This window comes from Adiantum capillus-veneris, chromosome 19, assembly GCF_014529385.1.
Source record: "Adiantum capillus-veneris isolate H3 chromosome 19, ASM1452938v2, whole genome shotgun sequence".
NCBI lineage: Eukaryota > Viridiplantae > Streptophyta > Polypodiopsida > Polypodiales > Pteridaceae > Adiantum > Adiantum capillus-veneris.
This window is the reverse complement of record NC_140949.1, coordinates 22,229,660-22,245,484: the sequence shown is the minus strand read 5'-3', so window position 1 is coordinate 22,245,484 and position 15,825 is coordinate 22,229,660. Positions and strand designations below refer to the sequence as shown.

Genomic DNA, 15,825 nt, shown 5'->3' with positions numbered 1-15,825 from the left:
GTGTTTTCTTTTAATGGCAGTGAGGTTTGCAGTAGAGCTTGGTACGAAATTCATGGCATTCCAAAAACTTCATTTTATCGTTATCGTGAACATTTTGAGAATGGGGTTAGACGCTCAGTGCATGGTAATGATGGTGTCATGAGAAAAGGAAGAGACCATACAGAAATGGGAAGGGCATTGATGCGCTCTTTTGTTGATGAAAACTCGGAGAGAATGCCACATAAGAGTAGAACCATGGAAGATGGTACTAGGGGAACTTTGCTTGCAATACCAAACACGTACAAGCAAGTAGACATTTTACATGATTTCAATAAAACACTTGACAGTATGAGTCTCAAGCCAATGTCTAGCACGACATTCAATAGGATTTGGAATACAGAGTTTGCTAATGTGACATTGTCAAAAACAAGTGAGTTCTCCAAATGTGTTGTGTGTAGTCGGATAAAGTCTCAACTAGAGTCAACAAAGGATGACGAGATGATTGCACGTTTGAAGGATGAACGTCGAATTCACATGTTGCAACAACTAAGTTGTAGGAATGTGTACTACACCTGGCGTAAGTTCTCCCAGTTGCAAAAGGATAAGTATTTATGCATTATACATGATAAAATGGATTAAAAAAAAGACAGCAATACCTAAGTTGCGTGTGAACTCAAAAGATTATGCGAATACATATCAATTGCAAGTATCATTAACAGGTATGATAACACATGGACATGGTCATGGAATGTATGGTCACTTCTCACTTAATGGTCTATGGCCTTCAGATCCCAATGCTACAATTGGTTCCCTTGCATTATGCTTACAGAATCTGGAAATAACAGAAAACCATGGACAAGGAGATTTATGCCATGACGGTATGCCACACAGCAATGTAACATTATTCAATGCATTGAACTCAAGGAGAGCTCTAGACCTCCAAAACAAAATGAAGCAAGAGCGTGAGAGGAATGCATCAACAATGACACCACCGTTGGCCATTCAGGGATGTAATGAAGAGATTGTACACATACAATCAACTTCCTCTCAATGTGTTGTGGATACCATATCCACTCCTGTATTTCAAAAATTGCCTGAGAATCTTTTGCTACAGCTAGATAATTGTGCAAGAGAGAATAAAAATCGATATTTGTTTGCATACTTATCCTTGTTAGTAGCAAAATGAGTTTTCAAAACCGTGTATTTGGGATTCTTAATGGTGGGTCATACACATGAGGACATAGATGCAATGTTTAGTAGGTTCTCAGAAAGATTGCAAACAGGAATGACATTCACTTTTCCACATCTGATGGAACATTTTCAAAAATGTGAAAGCTCAGCTCCAGCACCATTTTTTATGACACAAGTTCCCGACTTTAAATCCTTTGTGCAAGGGTACATGTGTGACGGACAAGATGCTCTAGTCGGACACTCTAAGCCACTTCAATTTCGTTTCTATATGCAAGGTGAAGTCCCAGTAATGCAGTACAAAATTCATCCCAAATCACCCGATTGGATACCAAAGGAGTCGGGAATTGAGTTGTGGAAAAAAGATGACCAGGGAAAACCAAAATTACCAACAGGCTGTCCAGATGTGGTACCTATAGCAGAATATGTGAGAGATAGTCCGCTTGTTATTCAAGGGATTAAGTCATATCTTGAATTTTGGAAAAGATGTTCTCTATTAAAGGGAAAGGACCATGACTCCACAAAATACATGGAGCCTATTATCACTTATTGGCAAAACATAATCAATGAGCTTGAACAACCAACCAATAAACACATTGGTGAATATATAACATTTTGGCCAAAGACTGTAAGAAGTCATAAAATGCAAGAGATAGAGGAAGACAGAGATGAGTTTCAAGGATATGAAGAATTGAATGATCACTATGTTGGTCCTCAAAGTGCAAGGCCACAAGAGGCCTTTAGGCCTCAAATTGATGTAAGAAAAGGGGATCTTGTTCTTGTGAGACCCGCAGATCCTGAATATCCAATATGGCTAGGAGTGGCAGAGTCAAACATTGATGTAGACAAATCATCTCCTAACTACAAGAAAGTTCTAATTCAGTATTGGGCACCAAAACATCGAAAACGAAATCCCACAATCCAAGAACAGTATGAGGATTGTTGGAAAAAGAGTTGGTGCTGCAATCTTGCTGACCCAAAGCGCTGGGAGTGTGTTGATACAATTGTATGGTCATGGACTCCAAGGGGTGGAAGAATTGCGAAAACAATCAAGATCCCATCAAATGTCATGGAGAAGGCACAGGCTAGCTTAATAGGAGAAATTGAATAGCATTTCATATCTTGCTCATTGTTTTATTTCCCTAGCTTATGTATGATTTTATGAAGTATTTTTAAACACCCACATAAAAATAAAAATTCTAAAAAGTGTTTCTCATCACCACCATTTCTTGGGAATCTATCTCTTTTATGAAGTGTTTTGAAACACCCACATAAAAATAAAAATTTTAAAAGGTGTTTCTCAACACCACCATTTTCTTGAGAATCTATCTCTTTTATGAAGTGTTTTGAAACACCCACATAAAAATAAAAATTTTAAAAAGTGTTTCTCAACACCACCATTTTCTTGAGAATCTATCTCTTTGTCACATTCCCAAATTAAATGAAAATTTTTCAAATTTAATGGGAAATAAGAATCCATAGGCGTTGAAATTAGTCCCAAAGTTGTGGGATTTTTCCATTTCATCTCAAATGGTGTTAAATGATGAATTCTTGAAATGAACCTCCCAAATCTTGGTACACTTAATCAAGTTAATCTAAACCCTCACCCAACGTGAAAGTACCAAAGTGATTCATCATTTTTTCCTCAAGAACTGACCAACCTTTTTATACTATCACCTATTAAGGTTAGCTTCCTTTTGTGGCTCATCCTTCATAGAGCTATATGGACAGGAACCAAAGCAAAGGACATCATAGGAGTATCAGGAATCTGCCCCAAATGCAAAAGACAAGAGGAAACTCTTGAACATCTTTTCTTTTACTGTCCTCAGACTGTCATACAAAAAAGAGTAAGTAGTCTGTTATCTCAACCATTAACAGCTAAGAATTTTTTGGTTGGATATATCAAAGATCTAGATGTAACTCTTGGATCTTGCCCTCTTTTTTTTCATTGTATTGTCTTATCTTAATCAATTCCACATTTTCTTTAAAAAAAAAACTTGAATTGTTTTAAAAAATAATCTGCCCTTTTTCGTTATCAAAGAGGGAACACATCATTATGGCCCTATCCTTTAATTGGGCAAGCCAAAAAGTTTGTTGTGAATTCAAGGCTCATCCACTAGATGTGGATATAATTTCTTTCTCTGGAATAACAAGTGCTGAGTTCAGCTCTCGTCGGTTGAGGTCTTTTGGGGTAGTTTCCCACGACATTAAAATTTTTCTTTTCCTTCTTCTTTCGTCTCTCTCTCTCTCTCTCTCTCTCTCTCTCTCTCTCTCCTTGTCCGTTAGATCATTAAGGTCCACGGGAAATGATCAGGAATTCGTTGGCCATGGCGAACCTACTACTATCTCAGGTTGATTTCGAGACCCAAGTACGCAGAGCAAAGAGGGATGCATACCTGGTTGCAGGCTTGCATATCGTATCGCGCTTCTTGGGCTTCTGCGCCCTCACTTGGGCAACTGTTGTCCTGCTCGGCGGCTTCGCATCTGCCCTCCCCGCCGTCTCGATCTCTCGTTCATCAGCGCAATCCTGCTCTCTGGTGGTGCTCGCCTCTTCATCGTCCAGAACTTTAGCAAACTCCTCTCTCGAGCCCTTTTCCGCCCCAAACCTTCCCTTTATTTCACCGACAGGCAAGTGGTGAAGGCCACGCGTATAGACTTCCTGGGTCAATTCCTCTGCTCAAGTCTTGCGTCTGTCAGTCTCATTTCCAGCATTGTTCGCATGGTCCTCATACGTCATGGCCACGCTCTGTCCGAGAAGATCGCCCCAGCTAATGGTCAAAGCAATCTCCCCAGTTCGCTATTGATCTTCTACATTCTCGTCTCGTCGGACTCTGTCTTTGCCATCACTTCCTCCATCCTTCGCCCTCTCCTCCGCCAGTTCTGCCACGGGAACAGCATTAGTCTGCCCTCTTGCTTAAGTTGCTTCGCCCAAAGAAGCAGCGACACCCTGACCCCAATCCCGCAGGATAGCCTGGCGTGCTACCAAGATGAGGTCTACATGCTGGCAATGGCGATGAGGCTGCCCGAAGCGGAGCAGCTGGACATCCTGGACTACGCTTTCACGAAGCTTGCAAGCGATTTGAAGTGCGGCATCAGGCCCTCCGTGATAAAGGCGCTGAACAGGGATTTGATTCACTATTTGTATGCAAACCAACATGGCGTGGCGATGGTGTGGGAGCATTTGAAGGGGGCGGGGGACCGGTGGAAGGAGATAGCGGCAGCGACTCTGCCGGGATTCTGGGCGGCGGAGAGGGGGATAGATAAGCACAAGGAGCTTTTCAATGCATTGCACGGGAGGATGTTCAGCTCAGGAAAGGATGCGCAAATGGCACTGGCAAGCGTGGAAGCCTTGGCACTGGCGTGGGGGGACCCAGATAGTCCTAATTGTTCGGTCAGAAACAAGTTCCATCCCTTTCTCGTCAAAGATATTGATCTGAGGAAGAGCGTGGTTAATACGTTGGTACAGCTGCTCTTAGAGCCCACCCGTCCGTGGCCGCTGAATACGTCGCCGTAGGCGATCAGGGCCTTGGAGGCGTGCTGCCGCCACCCGCAAGTCCTCCACACCTTGTATAAAGAGGAGGGGAAGGAGGGCGACGCCGGTTCTCGCTGGGAACTTCAAGCATTTATGCGTCAAAGGATTAGTGGGGAGGGCCCATTGCGGGAGGTCGATATGGAAGAATTGAGCAGGCTGCAGAAGCTATGTTGCACGTTGCACTCTGTTGCGGTAGGTTCCGATCGAATTAGGCCACGTAACTGAAAAATGTCGAGCATATATGCAAGCAATGCACTGGTGGCTTTGCTGTGCAATGGCGGGAGGGAGGGGCTGATGAGGGAAATCAAAGAGGTTCTCGTAGGCAATGTGGAGGGGACGCTCGTGCCGCACTATCACTGGGTCCAGGAGACTCTCCGCTCTCGGCTGGACCTCCCTCCAGCTTCTGAGTTCTGGTACGCTGCTAATATCATTAATATTCTCGACGGCACGTCGTGTGACCAGCTGGCCATGGAGGAAGTCATAGAGAAAGCACGAAGGCGGCCCTGACGTAGTGCTACCTCACTTGCAGATCGGCGGGGTATTGGCTGATGTGAAGGACCCCAAGCCCGCGGCCATTGACTCATCCGCAGAGGAGAGGACGCTTGCCTTGACCTACCCTGTAGGGATTCAAGGCCTCTTGGAGGCCTCTCCATCAGTCGGTTCATCCTCGGGACTGCCAGAAGGAACCACCACTCGGGATGCCATCCCTGAGGTAGAGATTACCCGCTTCTCCTCCATTGTGGTGGGTGGGGAGGAGTTTGTGTTTATGCACGATCTGGAGAAATCCTTTGAGCTTCGCATGGATGAGTGTTTCGCCATCCTCGATGCCCATGGAAAGTTTGAGCTTGATACCACCGCCTCCCATGACGATGATCTCCTACTGCCCATGGGGAATACTTTGGCGGACACAGTGGCGATCGCACAAGCCGAGGTGGCAGCGGCCGAGCAGGCCAAGGTCTCTGAGGAGGAGTTTGTGGCCGTGCAAGCCATGTGTTTGGCTAAACGCGCAAGAGTGGATTCACCACCACCTGCTGCAACACCTATTTTGCTTGATCCAAAGGGGAAGGCAAGCGTGGATCTTTACTTTCACCTGGATGCCGATGAGGAGGATCGTAGACAAGAGGTATAGATGCTCACTTACATTTGATTGTTACAAATGATTTTGTTAATGTTATATCATAATTCTGTGCCATATCTTAGAAAACCTATGTTCTGCAGGATGTTCTGGAGGTTGACGCCTGGGCGCAACGGTCAGGGGGGAAGAGGACGCCGTTCGGACCTCAAGCGGCACTTGCTCACTACCTCGGCACACTTCCCACTGGTGTCGTGGTGTTTGTCCATGCCGACTACTCTCCCAATGGTCGCTACAACATTTTTGCTCTCCGTTCACTCTCCAAGGCGTTGTGTTTAACAACACTTGCCCAAACGGCCAACCTTGTAGTGCTTGTAAAGAAAGATTTTGCAATATCCACTTTCGGTGTAAACTTTCGCGGGCGCCTTATTGCCCATGTCGGCATGAACCAAGCTGTAGAGGTTAATGACACCCAAGAAATCACAACCACTTTACTTAACAGGGAGCCACCCCAAAAGTCCAAGCGCCAGAAAATTGTAATTAGAAAGATCCTAAAGCAAAAGTCGGATATCATGTAAAGCATTGATTTCTTTAATGAAACTACTTTTTGATGTCTATGACTCTCTTTCTTGCAAGGTTTTGAATTTCTTATATGTTGGGCTTCCATTGTGTATGAGAAGCACCATAATTTTTGCTATGACTACTAAAGGGTTTGGCAGGCATTAAAATTTAAAAAATGTATACTTTGTTATTTCTAGGCTTCCAAAGTTATGTATGTGCCTAGTAAAGGGCTTGGAAGTCCCTAAACAATGTTGCCACAAGGGCGCGCATTAGGGCTTTCCATCAGCAGATGAAGTGTGCAAATGCGCGCCCTTGTGGCAGATGAAATTGGACACATCTAAGAGCATACCCAAGTACAAAACAGAGTTTCAAGGCATTAATACCCAGTTGCAAAAGAGAAACACATGGATACCCAGGTAACCTTAAGCCCATCTTGCCCCAGATACCTAAAGATGTATTAACAAACCACAAAACTGTGGCAATATCTAAACCCTTCTTGGAGAATAGGAGCATATCCAGTTACAAAACAGAGTGAGAAGACAATAATACCCAGCTGCAAAACAGGAAGACATGGATACCCAGGTAACCTTAAGCCCATCTTGCCCCAGATACCTAAAGTTGTATTAACAAACCACAAGAGTAAAATTTGTGGCAATATCTAAGCCCTTTCTGGAGTTTAGGACTGACATGGACTAAGGGGGGATGAATTCCAGCAGCATCTATGCTAATTGAAGCATTGAAGCAAACAAAACATACTTATTGCTTGTCAAAATTTTCTGGAAACCACTGGAGAGTGTCAGCAAAGCACTAGGAGAGGCTGCCACAAGGGCGCGCATTATGTCCATCCATAGGCCTCTGGAAGCCCCAAATGCGCGCCCTTGTGGCAGCCAACTTGGGGACATTCCAAGCCATTTTGAACACTTTGTAGATGTTTTTTCCATGCAATAGTGAGTCACATAGCATGGATACATCAGGAAGTGCATGCCCCACTTAGCCAAGGTGCTAAACGTAGGCAATTTTTCACAATAACAAGCTAATGGCTACATACATACAATAGAAGGTAGACAAAACTTGAACCACTGCTACATTGCATGGTGCAGAATTAAAACAATACAATGCGCATTGGGGTATACAATAAAAGACGCTTATATTCAAATTCTTCCCAATACAATGCACAGAGTGGGATATAGAATCAAAAGACACTTGTATTCAAATTCTTCCCAATCTTGGAGTTCCGTAAATACAAAAAGGTTGATGCCTAATTACAAGCTACTCCTCATGGCGCAAACGGCATAATGGTTACACGCTTTGCATGGATGGCACAGAGGTTAGAATCCTCGAATATGCCAGTTAAATATTGCTCTGTTGCCTCTTGGACTGCCTCTATGGCCATGGCGCCCATCCGAAACTGAGTGTTGTACAATTGCAAAACCTCCCTGCATAGCCTTGCAAAAGGGGCCCTCCGAATCAAGAGCTCGGTGCTCTTTTGATAGTGTCGAATCTCCGCAAAAGCACGGCTGCACTTTCGTACCTTCTGAGGTCGATGTGGAGGTGCATTTTTGGCACGAGTCGGGGCAACTTGCTTCCTCTTCTTGTAGACAATGCTCTTTCTCTTTTTTTTCTGCACAGGCACTTCCAACACCTCATAATCGGATTCCACCCACTCTCCATCTGATTCGTGCTCTTCACTATCGACCGGATGTGATGGTGTAGGTCCACTCCCTTTAGGAAGTGTCTTACCCCCAATAGACATGTGAGCCTGATAAGTTTGTATTTGGACGCCAACCCATGGGGCATCTTCATCCGTTTGTGTCTCTTCGGAGCCTTCTGACGGCTGATTTTGGCTGTTTGTTTCTTTGCCCTGGTCGCTCTCATCCTCCCTGTTGCCATCAGAATCGTTGGAGTCCGATGAATAGACAACAAGACGATGCTTCCGTCTCTCTTTTGCTGCTGTAGAGGACTGGCCATGCTGATTTGAAGCTCCAACTTCTTCTGTGTGGACTTCACCTTGAGCTTGTGAAGTTCCAGCTTCTATTTCTGTACCTTTGAGTCGTTGGCCATCCGGCCCCTCTGGATATGCAATCCTATCCGTTTTTTTTGTTCGTTCCATGGTTGCACCTAGTAGGGAAGATGACAAAATGAGCCCCTTCAACCTTTAAATAGGTTTTTTTGAGATTTGGGCCCTTTCACACGATGCGGCCAATTGAGTGAAACTCAAATAAAGCAATTGAATTGAACAACTAAACCAGGATCATGAGGACGGCTGACGCGACGCCCAAATGCTGCCTTTTCAATATTTAGTTGCACGCCAAGCTTCGTGGCCGAGGGACGCTCGCGAGCGTTTCCACTTCTCGGATGCTACAGTATGGGAAGCGTTGCGTAACTGCTTTGCTAACATCGATTCTCTTGCTTCCTCAATAGTACGAGTTCTCCCAAAGGTGTGCCTAAAAAACCAATTAAACATCTCTTGGAGGTAGTTGGAGTGTGAACTACCACCACCATGCCGAGTATTCTTGAAGTAGACTCCTTTTTCTCGATAGTGGGACTTCTCCATGCCTTGTGTACTCCATATATCAAAAGCGAACCATAGCGGTCCATGAAGTATGCACCATGCGCATAGAGAATGTGCTAAAACAACCAAAAAGGAGATAAGCGAATAGAAAAGTTACATTTTCAAACATTGCATATGTATAAGGTCCGTTAAAACAAACCATGTAGTGTGTAATCTTGCTTTCAGACCATCCGTCCTTAGCGGCCTTTGTGAATTCACAAAGCACCTTCTTGAACTCCTCTCGCTGCTCAACGGTGGTGCTTGAAAGATTCATCAATTGCACAACCTTTTGAAAGGATGACCATACTAGCTTGCGTTGGTTAGCAACCTCCACATTGGGATCTTTTTTCGTCGTGCATGAACACAAATCTTTCCACAACTCCCACCGCTTCTCACTTGCTAGATCGACACTTGCCTTGGATACCTGCATTGGAGACTTTGACATCTTCTTGAAAAATCGACGTGCTTTGGCTCCATTCATGGAAACCTTTTGTGCCACCTCATATGTCTTCTCCCTACAAGTCTCTGCTACAATGTTCACTCTTGATCGGTGACATCCAATCTCATTAAGGAGCGTCTCCACCCCCTGCAAGGAGTCTTTTGACCGTTGAAGGGGCTTCATTGTGAAAGCATAATCAATGTGATGCTTTAAGATCCTATCAAATATGCGCATAAACGCATGCAATGTGCAAAAGTGAACATTGTTGAGGGAGAAGGGAATTATGGGGTTCCACCCAGGATCTTTGCTATCCCTATTGGGCACGTGCAGCATATCACATGAAAGAACTGAACTTTTCCACTCCCTATTTATATGGTCATCATTATCATCGTCCCGACCTTCCACTTGAGTTGCTCGACTTGTCTTGTGCCCTTTCGTACAGAATGGACAGAGAAGTAAAGAATTTGCACCTTGTTTGCATCCAAGCATGCACTTTATGGTCTTTAGATCACCACCTAAATGCCATTCAACATCAAACTCCCCACGTCCTGGAACCATGAGCTTCTCACCGTTTATTTGAGCTTTAATGACCTCTGTGACCCATGGGATTCTACTGAAAATCCATGCAAGGACTTCATGTGTCTCTTTCGGAACTTCAATTGCACCAAGCCACCATATATCCTTCTCTGATTGCACACTAAAAGAGGGCTTTGTCGCTTCACTCGAACTGCAAGATTGCTTGGCATAAGCTAGGGCTTCATTCATAAGCGTGATGCTCATTCTCTCCAACTTTCTCCCTTTAACAATTACACACTCATCCAACTTCAGCACGAACACAAGTGGCCATCTACACCAATGGAAATGCAAGCCGTCAAGATAGGGATGGAGAGAGCTCAAGGCTTTACTAATTGTTGTGGTGCGATCGATTGTACGCACATTCAAATGGAGGCCCCTGGTAATGAGCTAAGTAGTGATTGGTATGATAGAAAGGGTCACTACTCCATGACTCTACAAGGATTTGTGGATAGCACCATGCGTTTTTGCGATATATATGTTGGATTTCCAGGGCCCGGAAATGACAAAAGAGTATTGCAAAACTCCTCCTTCTTTCGCTTAGCTCAAGCTTGCCAAATTTTGAATGGTCGTAGTTTTACTGGGTGCGGCTACAACATAAGGGAGTACATAATTGGAGATAGAGGCTATTATGAGTTGCCATGGTTGCTTATACCCTATCGAAATCCCTCATTGATAATACAAAAAGTATACAATAGAAGACTCTCTTCTACGCGTATGGTGATAGAACGTGCTTTTGGTCGCTTAAAAACCACTTGGAGAATCCTTCACGGTGTCATCCGAAATCCCGACATCAATAAAATACCTAAGGTAATTTCCGCTTGTTGCATATTGCACAACTTAGCCATTGATCATGGGTTAGCAATAGTTGATGTTGTTGATCCAACGCTTGCTATTTACGACGAGGTTGAGGTGCATGAACTGAATCCTTTGAATGCCATAAGTATGGATGCTATGGCTATGTATCTTTAGGAAATTCATGGTCACGTGGAAGCTTAAGCTCCTACAATATTACAGTTAGATACTTTTATGTCTTTGCTACTGAACCCTTTTTGAAGGAAAGTCTTGTTAAATGAAAGGTATGTACTTTACTTGCCAGATGGTTCAATTGCACTTTTGTGTATATGAAAGTCAAAAATTGATGTCTTCATAATAAAGAGTCTGAATATATTTAAATGTCATTTTCTATGAGGTACGCATTTTCATAGTTAAAACGTGAGACCTCTTAGGCTCTTTTGTCTCTAAAGTTGAATCCAAGTAGGCTCTTCTATTAAAAAAATATATGTGCAGTACTTGTATACTTCTTTTCACTTTCAGTTAATTCAATTTTTATTTCTCTTCAAAAAAATATGTATGTAGATATGCACTTTGATAAGAAATTTGTGAGGCCTCTTAAAATACTAGCTAAGTGGGCTCTTCCATAAAAAATAGATAGGTGTGTGTGTGTGTTTGGGGGGGGGGGGGGGGGGGAGGGAGAGAGAGAGAGAGAGAGAGAGAGAGAGAGAGAGAGAGAGAGCACAATACTTCTAAATATCAATTAGTATCTTCGCATTATACAAAAAGTAATTCAAAAAAACATAACACAAAGCCGCATATGTTCGCACAGCATAACCACGCAATGATCAAAACTCAAGAAAATACTAAAGCATCATCAACCTTGGCGTGCCAAGTAGGCACCTAGGAGATCCGAGAACTTTGACATAGAGTTTTCTAAGAAGATCACTTGATCTTCGGCAGCTTTTACTTGTCTTTCTTGATTGCTAATAGATCTTGCACTTGTTTCTTTTGCTCCACCATGTGCTCTTTTGAAGACCTATCCATGCTCTCCATGTGGTTCTTTGAAATGTCTTGAAACTCACGTTTTATGCCCACACTTTTACTTGGCAAAGAGCCTCTCTTCTTTCTGGTGGATCTTGGATCCTCTACATTTCCATCACCATTACCCTCTTCTTGGGTTGCTTGAGGATTGCATTTATCTTGCATGCACCAAAAATGAAGTAAAGTAAGCTCTCAAGCAAAAAAGTGATAGCAATGGTTTGTCATGCAATGAAAAGGAAAGCAAGAAGAAAGCTTACCATATGAGGCATTTGAGCTATCCATCACATGTGGTCTTGGCACAGATCTACCATTTAAGAAGTGTTGTGTTACCATATACATGTGGTAGTGATGTGTGTGAAAACACTAGGACCGTCGGGCATTTTTTCCCTCTTTAGGAGGTTTTTTCCCCCGAGCATTGTATATACACCCATCACTCTACGGCTATCTATCTTTCCATTGCATTCTAAGTAACACACTCTCTATTGTGTGCCTTGAGCTTCCTTCGTCTTCTCCAAGCTGTGTGTGTTTCTTTGCAACCCTAATTCCAACAAATGGTATCATAGTAGGTTGCGTCTTCCCGGGCTTAGTCGCCAGCTGTTCCAGCACACGCCTGCTCACTTTCTCCGATTTCAGTGAGCTTTGGCAAGCATTCAAAGGTCTGATCAGATTTTTGATTTGGGCTCATTTCGACCTCTGTTTCCACTACAGGCAGTACTGCAAAGGCTATTTTGTCATTTTGTGCCTGTCAGTACCGTTTTCTGCATAACAGGTTCCTCCTAGTCTTCTACGGTTTGTGCTATATAGCACGTGTTGTTCCCACTCTGTTTCTCCTATTTTCGGGCAGTTTTCACATCAGGTGCAGCATTTACCATGGCCGACAAGAACACAAATGTGTTCAAGATGTTTGTTGTTGAGGACAGGTTGGATGGGGACAACTTCCCTATGTGGGCTTATATGATGCAACATGTTCTTGTGTCAAAGGATGTCTGGAACCAGGGCATTGATGTACATCCTGGTTCTGAGGATATAGGCGATGTTGAGGATGCTGCAGGTCTTGCTGCAAGGATTGCTGCTATTAGAGTTGTTTTGTCTACGGCAGAACAAGCTCGTTGGGATGTAAAGGATGTGCAGGCTCATGCATTGATTGCGTTCTCTGTGAAGTGCACCATTGTTCCTCACATTCGTTCAGCAAAATGTGCAAAACAGGCTTGGGATATTCTAGCAGGTCTTTATGCAAGCTGCAATGAGGCTAAAATTGCTTTGTTGCGTAAAGAGCTGGAGTCGAAGATTATGCATGAGGAAGATGATATGGACACTTTCCTTGCTGGTGTCAAGGATATCAATGAGCAACTTATTTCTATAGGTGAAGTCATTTCATACAGTTCCCTTGTGCAGACTATTCTTGATGCCTTACAAAATTCCTACCATACTTTTGCTAGTACTTGGAGACTGATGACCCAAGGAAATCCTGAAGTTGTCAAGTTTGATGCATTATGCACATTGCTGTTGCAAGAATCACTTTCCAAAAAAAACAGAACTAGGCAGCGTGCAGTTGAAGAGGCTTTTATTGCTTCTCAAAGAAAGGGTGGTAACAACAATGCGGCCACTTCTTATGGTTCTACTGTGAGTGGCAAAACTTCTGTTCCTAATGCTTCTGCTGGCAGCAATTCGTCTGGAAATTCTGGTGATAAAGGCAAAAAGAAGATGCATTGCCACTATTGTAAAGCTAATGATCACTTGATCAAGTCGTGTCCTAAGTTGAAGTCCAAAGAGGCTAAGAAGAAAGAGGGTGGTTCCACTGCAAATGCTGGTTCCACTATAAATGCTGCCATTGTTGAGTCTTCAGTGAAAGGAGACCGTGTTGCTGATGTTGATGCAGAATGGGATTTTAGCGTAGAGTGAAACTGCAGATTCACATGTGTGGTATTTCGATAGTGGTGCTACAAAGCACATTACCTCACATCATGAATTGTTCACCTCTCTCGAGTCTGTCCCTCATGGGAATTCAATCACTTGTGCCAACAATGCCTCTTATCCGGTTCAATGAGTTGGAAAGATTGTGCTTAGTGCTGCAAATGGAAGTTCCTTCACACTTGTTGATGCACTTTATGTACCTGGGATCAAGAAGAATCTCTTGTCTGTATCCGCACTTGCTAGACTTTGACTTGTAGTCAAATTTGTGGATGACAGATGTACAGTTCATGATCTCAGTTTTGGTGATGAAGTTGTTGCATTTGTCCCTTTGTGCCATGGGCTATATAAGCTCACTTTGTATGACAAGTGTGGACAAAATTTTGCAAATGCTGCAGATTCAAAGGCTATTTCAGATGCAAAACTTTGGCATGCACGTTTTGGTCATCTGAATTTTTCCAGTTTGCTGCGTTTGCAAAAATCTAATATGGTTGCTTCTTTGCCGCCTCTTGAAGCACATGTCAAACATGTTTGTGAAGGATCTATTTTGGGTAAGATGCAGCATTCTAAGTTTCCAAGCGATGGTTCAATTCGGCCCACATGCAGGTTGCAGCTTGTGCATAGTGATGTTTGTGGGCCCATGCAAACTCCGTCCTTGGGCAATTACCTTTACTTCGTGAGTTTCATTGATGATTACTCCAAGCATGCATGGGTATTTCCGCTTAAAAAGAAGTCCGAAGTTTTTATGTGCTTCAAACAATTTTTGGCTATGGCTGAAAATGTCTCAAAATGTACTATGGGCACCCTCCGTTCCGATTGAGGGGGGGTGTATATGTCTCATGAATTTAATGCATTTCTGGCTAGTCGTGGGATAAAACACCAATGTACAGTGCCTTATATACCTCAGCAAAATGGTGTTGCTAAGAGGAAAAACAGGTCACTGATGAAAATGGCACGATGTATGGTCAAAAGTCAAGCTTTGCCGCATTCTTTTTGGCTTGAGGCCATCATGTGTGCCACTTATGTACTTAATAGGTGTCCTACAAAAGCTTTACAGTCTATTACTCCATATGAAGCATGGCATGATAGAAAGCCTTCTATTGAGCACATGCGTGTTTTTGGCTATTTGGCATATGCTTTGGTACCACAAACACAGCGTAGAAAATTGGATGATAAGGCTGTCAAATGTATTTTTGTTGGTTATAGTGCTGAAAGCAAAGGTTACAGGTTGTATCATCTGCAAACAAAACGTATTCTGGTTTCACGGGATGTAGTGTTTGTGGAAGATTCTGTACAACCCTTGCTATCATGTACTAGAGATAGTAATGTAAGCTCACAGGACATTTATGACACTTTGTTGCCTCTTTTCAGTGATGGAAATACAAATGTAAGTTCCAATGAGGCAAATGTAGAGCCTATAGGGATTTCTGAAAATGTTACAGATCATCCTATTCCTGATGCACGTGTACATGATGTACTTGATGAGGAAAGGGTTGAAAATGAGTAGGCTAGAGGTATGCCAAAATGACTGGTGCACACTTTGCATGATAGTAAATTGGATGCACCTTTGTCTAGTCGTACTCGTTCACGCTCTCGCCATGCATCTTATGCATCAGATTGTTATGCTTTGGCTGTGTCTAGCTTACATGATGTTGAGGAGCCTCTGTCTTTTGATGAAGCACAGAATTCAGAAAATTGGATGGCTGCCATGCAATCAGAATATGATGCACTTATAGAAAATGACACATGGACTTTATGTGATTTGCCTCCTGGCAAAAAGGCCATTGGTACGAAGTGGGTTTACAAGTTGAAACGCAAGCCGGATGGTGAGATCGATCGCCATAATGCTCGACTTGTTGCAAAGGGTTATGCACATCAAAAAGGGTTATGAAGAGACTTTTGCTCCCACTTGTCGTATGACTACTGTGCGTTTTCTATGTGCATTGGCAACTCATTTTGGTTGGGATGTACATCAATCAGACATTGTTACTGCTTTCTTGAATAGTGACATATTTGAGGAAGTTTATGTAACGCAGCCTCGCGGTTTTATCATAAAAGGACAAGAGGACAAAGTGTGCAGATGTAAGAAGGCTTTGTATGGGTTGAAGCAATCTCCTCTTGCTTGGTATGAGAAAGCTGACACTCATTTGGTCAAACGAGGCTTTCGTAAAATAGTCCAACAAAAATCACATTGTATGTAA

The 15,825-nt window shown here is 43.2% G+C and overlaps 2 protein-coding genes across 2 annotated transcripts; both read left to right on the top strand.

The window, feature by feature from the left end:
- Positions 1-3,482: 3,482 nt before the first annotated feature.
- On the top strand, positions 3,483-4,681 carry LOC147433686 (uncharacterized). The gene has a single exon (XM_086489779.1). The coding sequence runs from the start codon at positions 3,887-3,889 to the stop codon at positions 4,679-4,681; it is 795 nt and encodes a 264-aa protein (XP_086345905.1). The 5' UTR covers positions 3,483-3,886.
- Positions 4,682-5,465: 784 nt separating this feature from the next.
- LOC147433685 (uncharacterized) lies at positions 5,466-6,386 on the top strand. Its single transcript, XM_086489780.1, has 2 exons — positions 5,466-5,822; positions 5,918-6,386. Exons 1-2 carry the CDS (start codon positions 5,466-5,468, stop codon positions 6,347-6,349), a joined length of 789 nt encoding a protein of 262 aa, XP_086345906.1. The 3' UTR covers positions 6,350-6,386.
- Positions 6,387-15,825: the final 9,439 nt, after the last annotated feature.

What these genes read in the sequence shown, in the direction of transcription:
- LOC147433686 (XM_086489779.1), top strand. Translation starts at nt 3,887, where the DNA reads ATGGTCCTCATACGTCATGGCCACGCTCTGTCCGAGAAGATCGCCCCA.
- LOC147433685 (XM_086489780.1), top strand. Translation starts at nt 5,466, where the DNA reads ATGCACGATCTGGAGAAATCCTTTGAGCTTCGCATGGATGAGTGTTTC. An exon ending in AGGAGGATCGTAGACAAGAG is followed by an intron (nt 5,823 to 5,917) that starts GTATAGATGCTC and finishes TATGTTCTGCAG; the next exon opens with GATGTTCTGGAGGTTGACGC.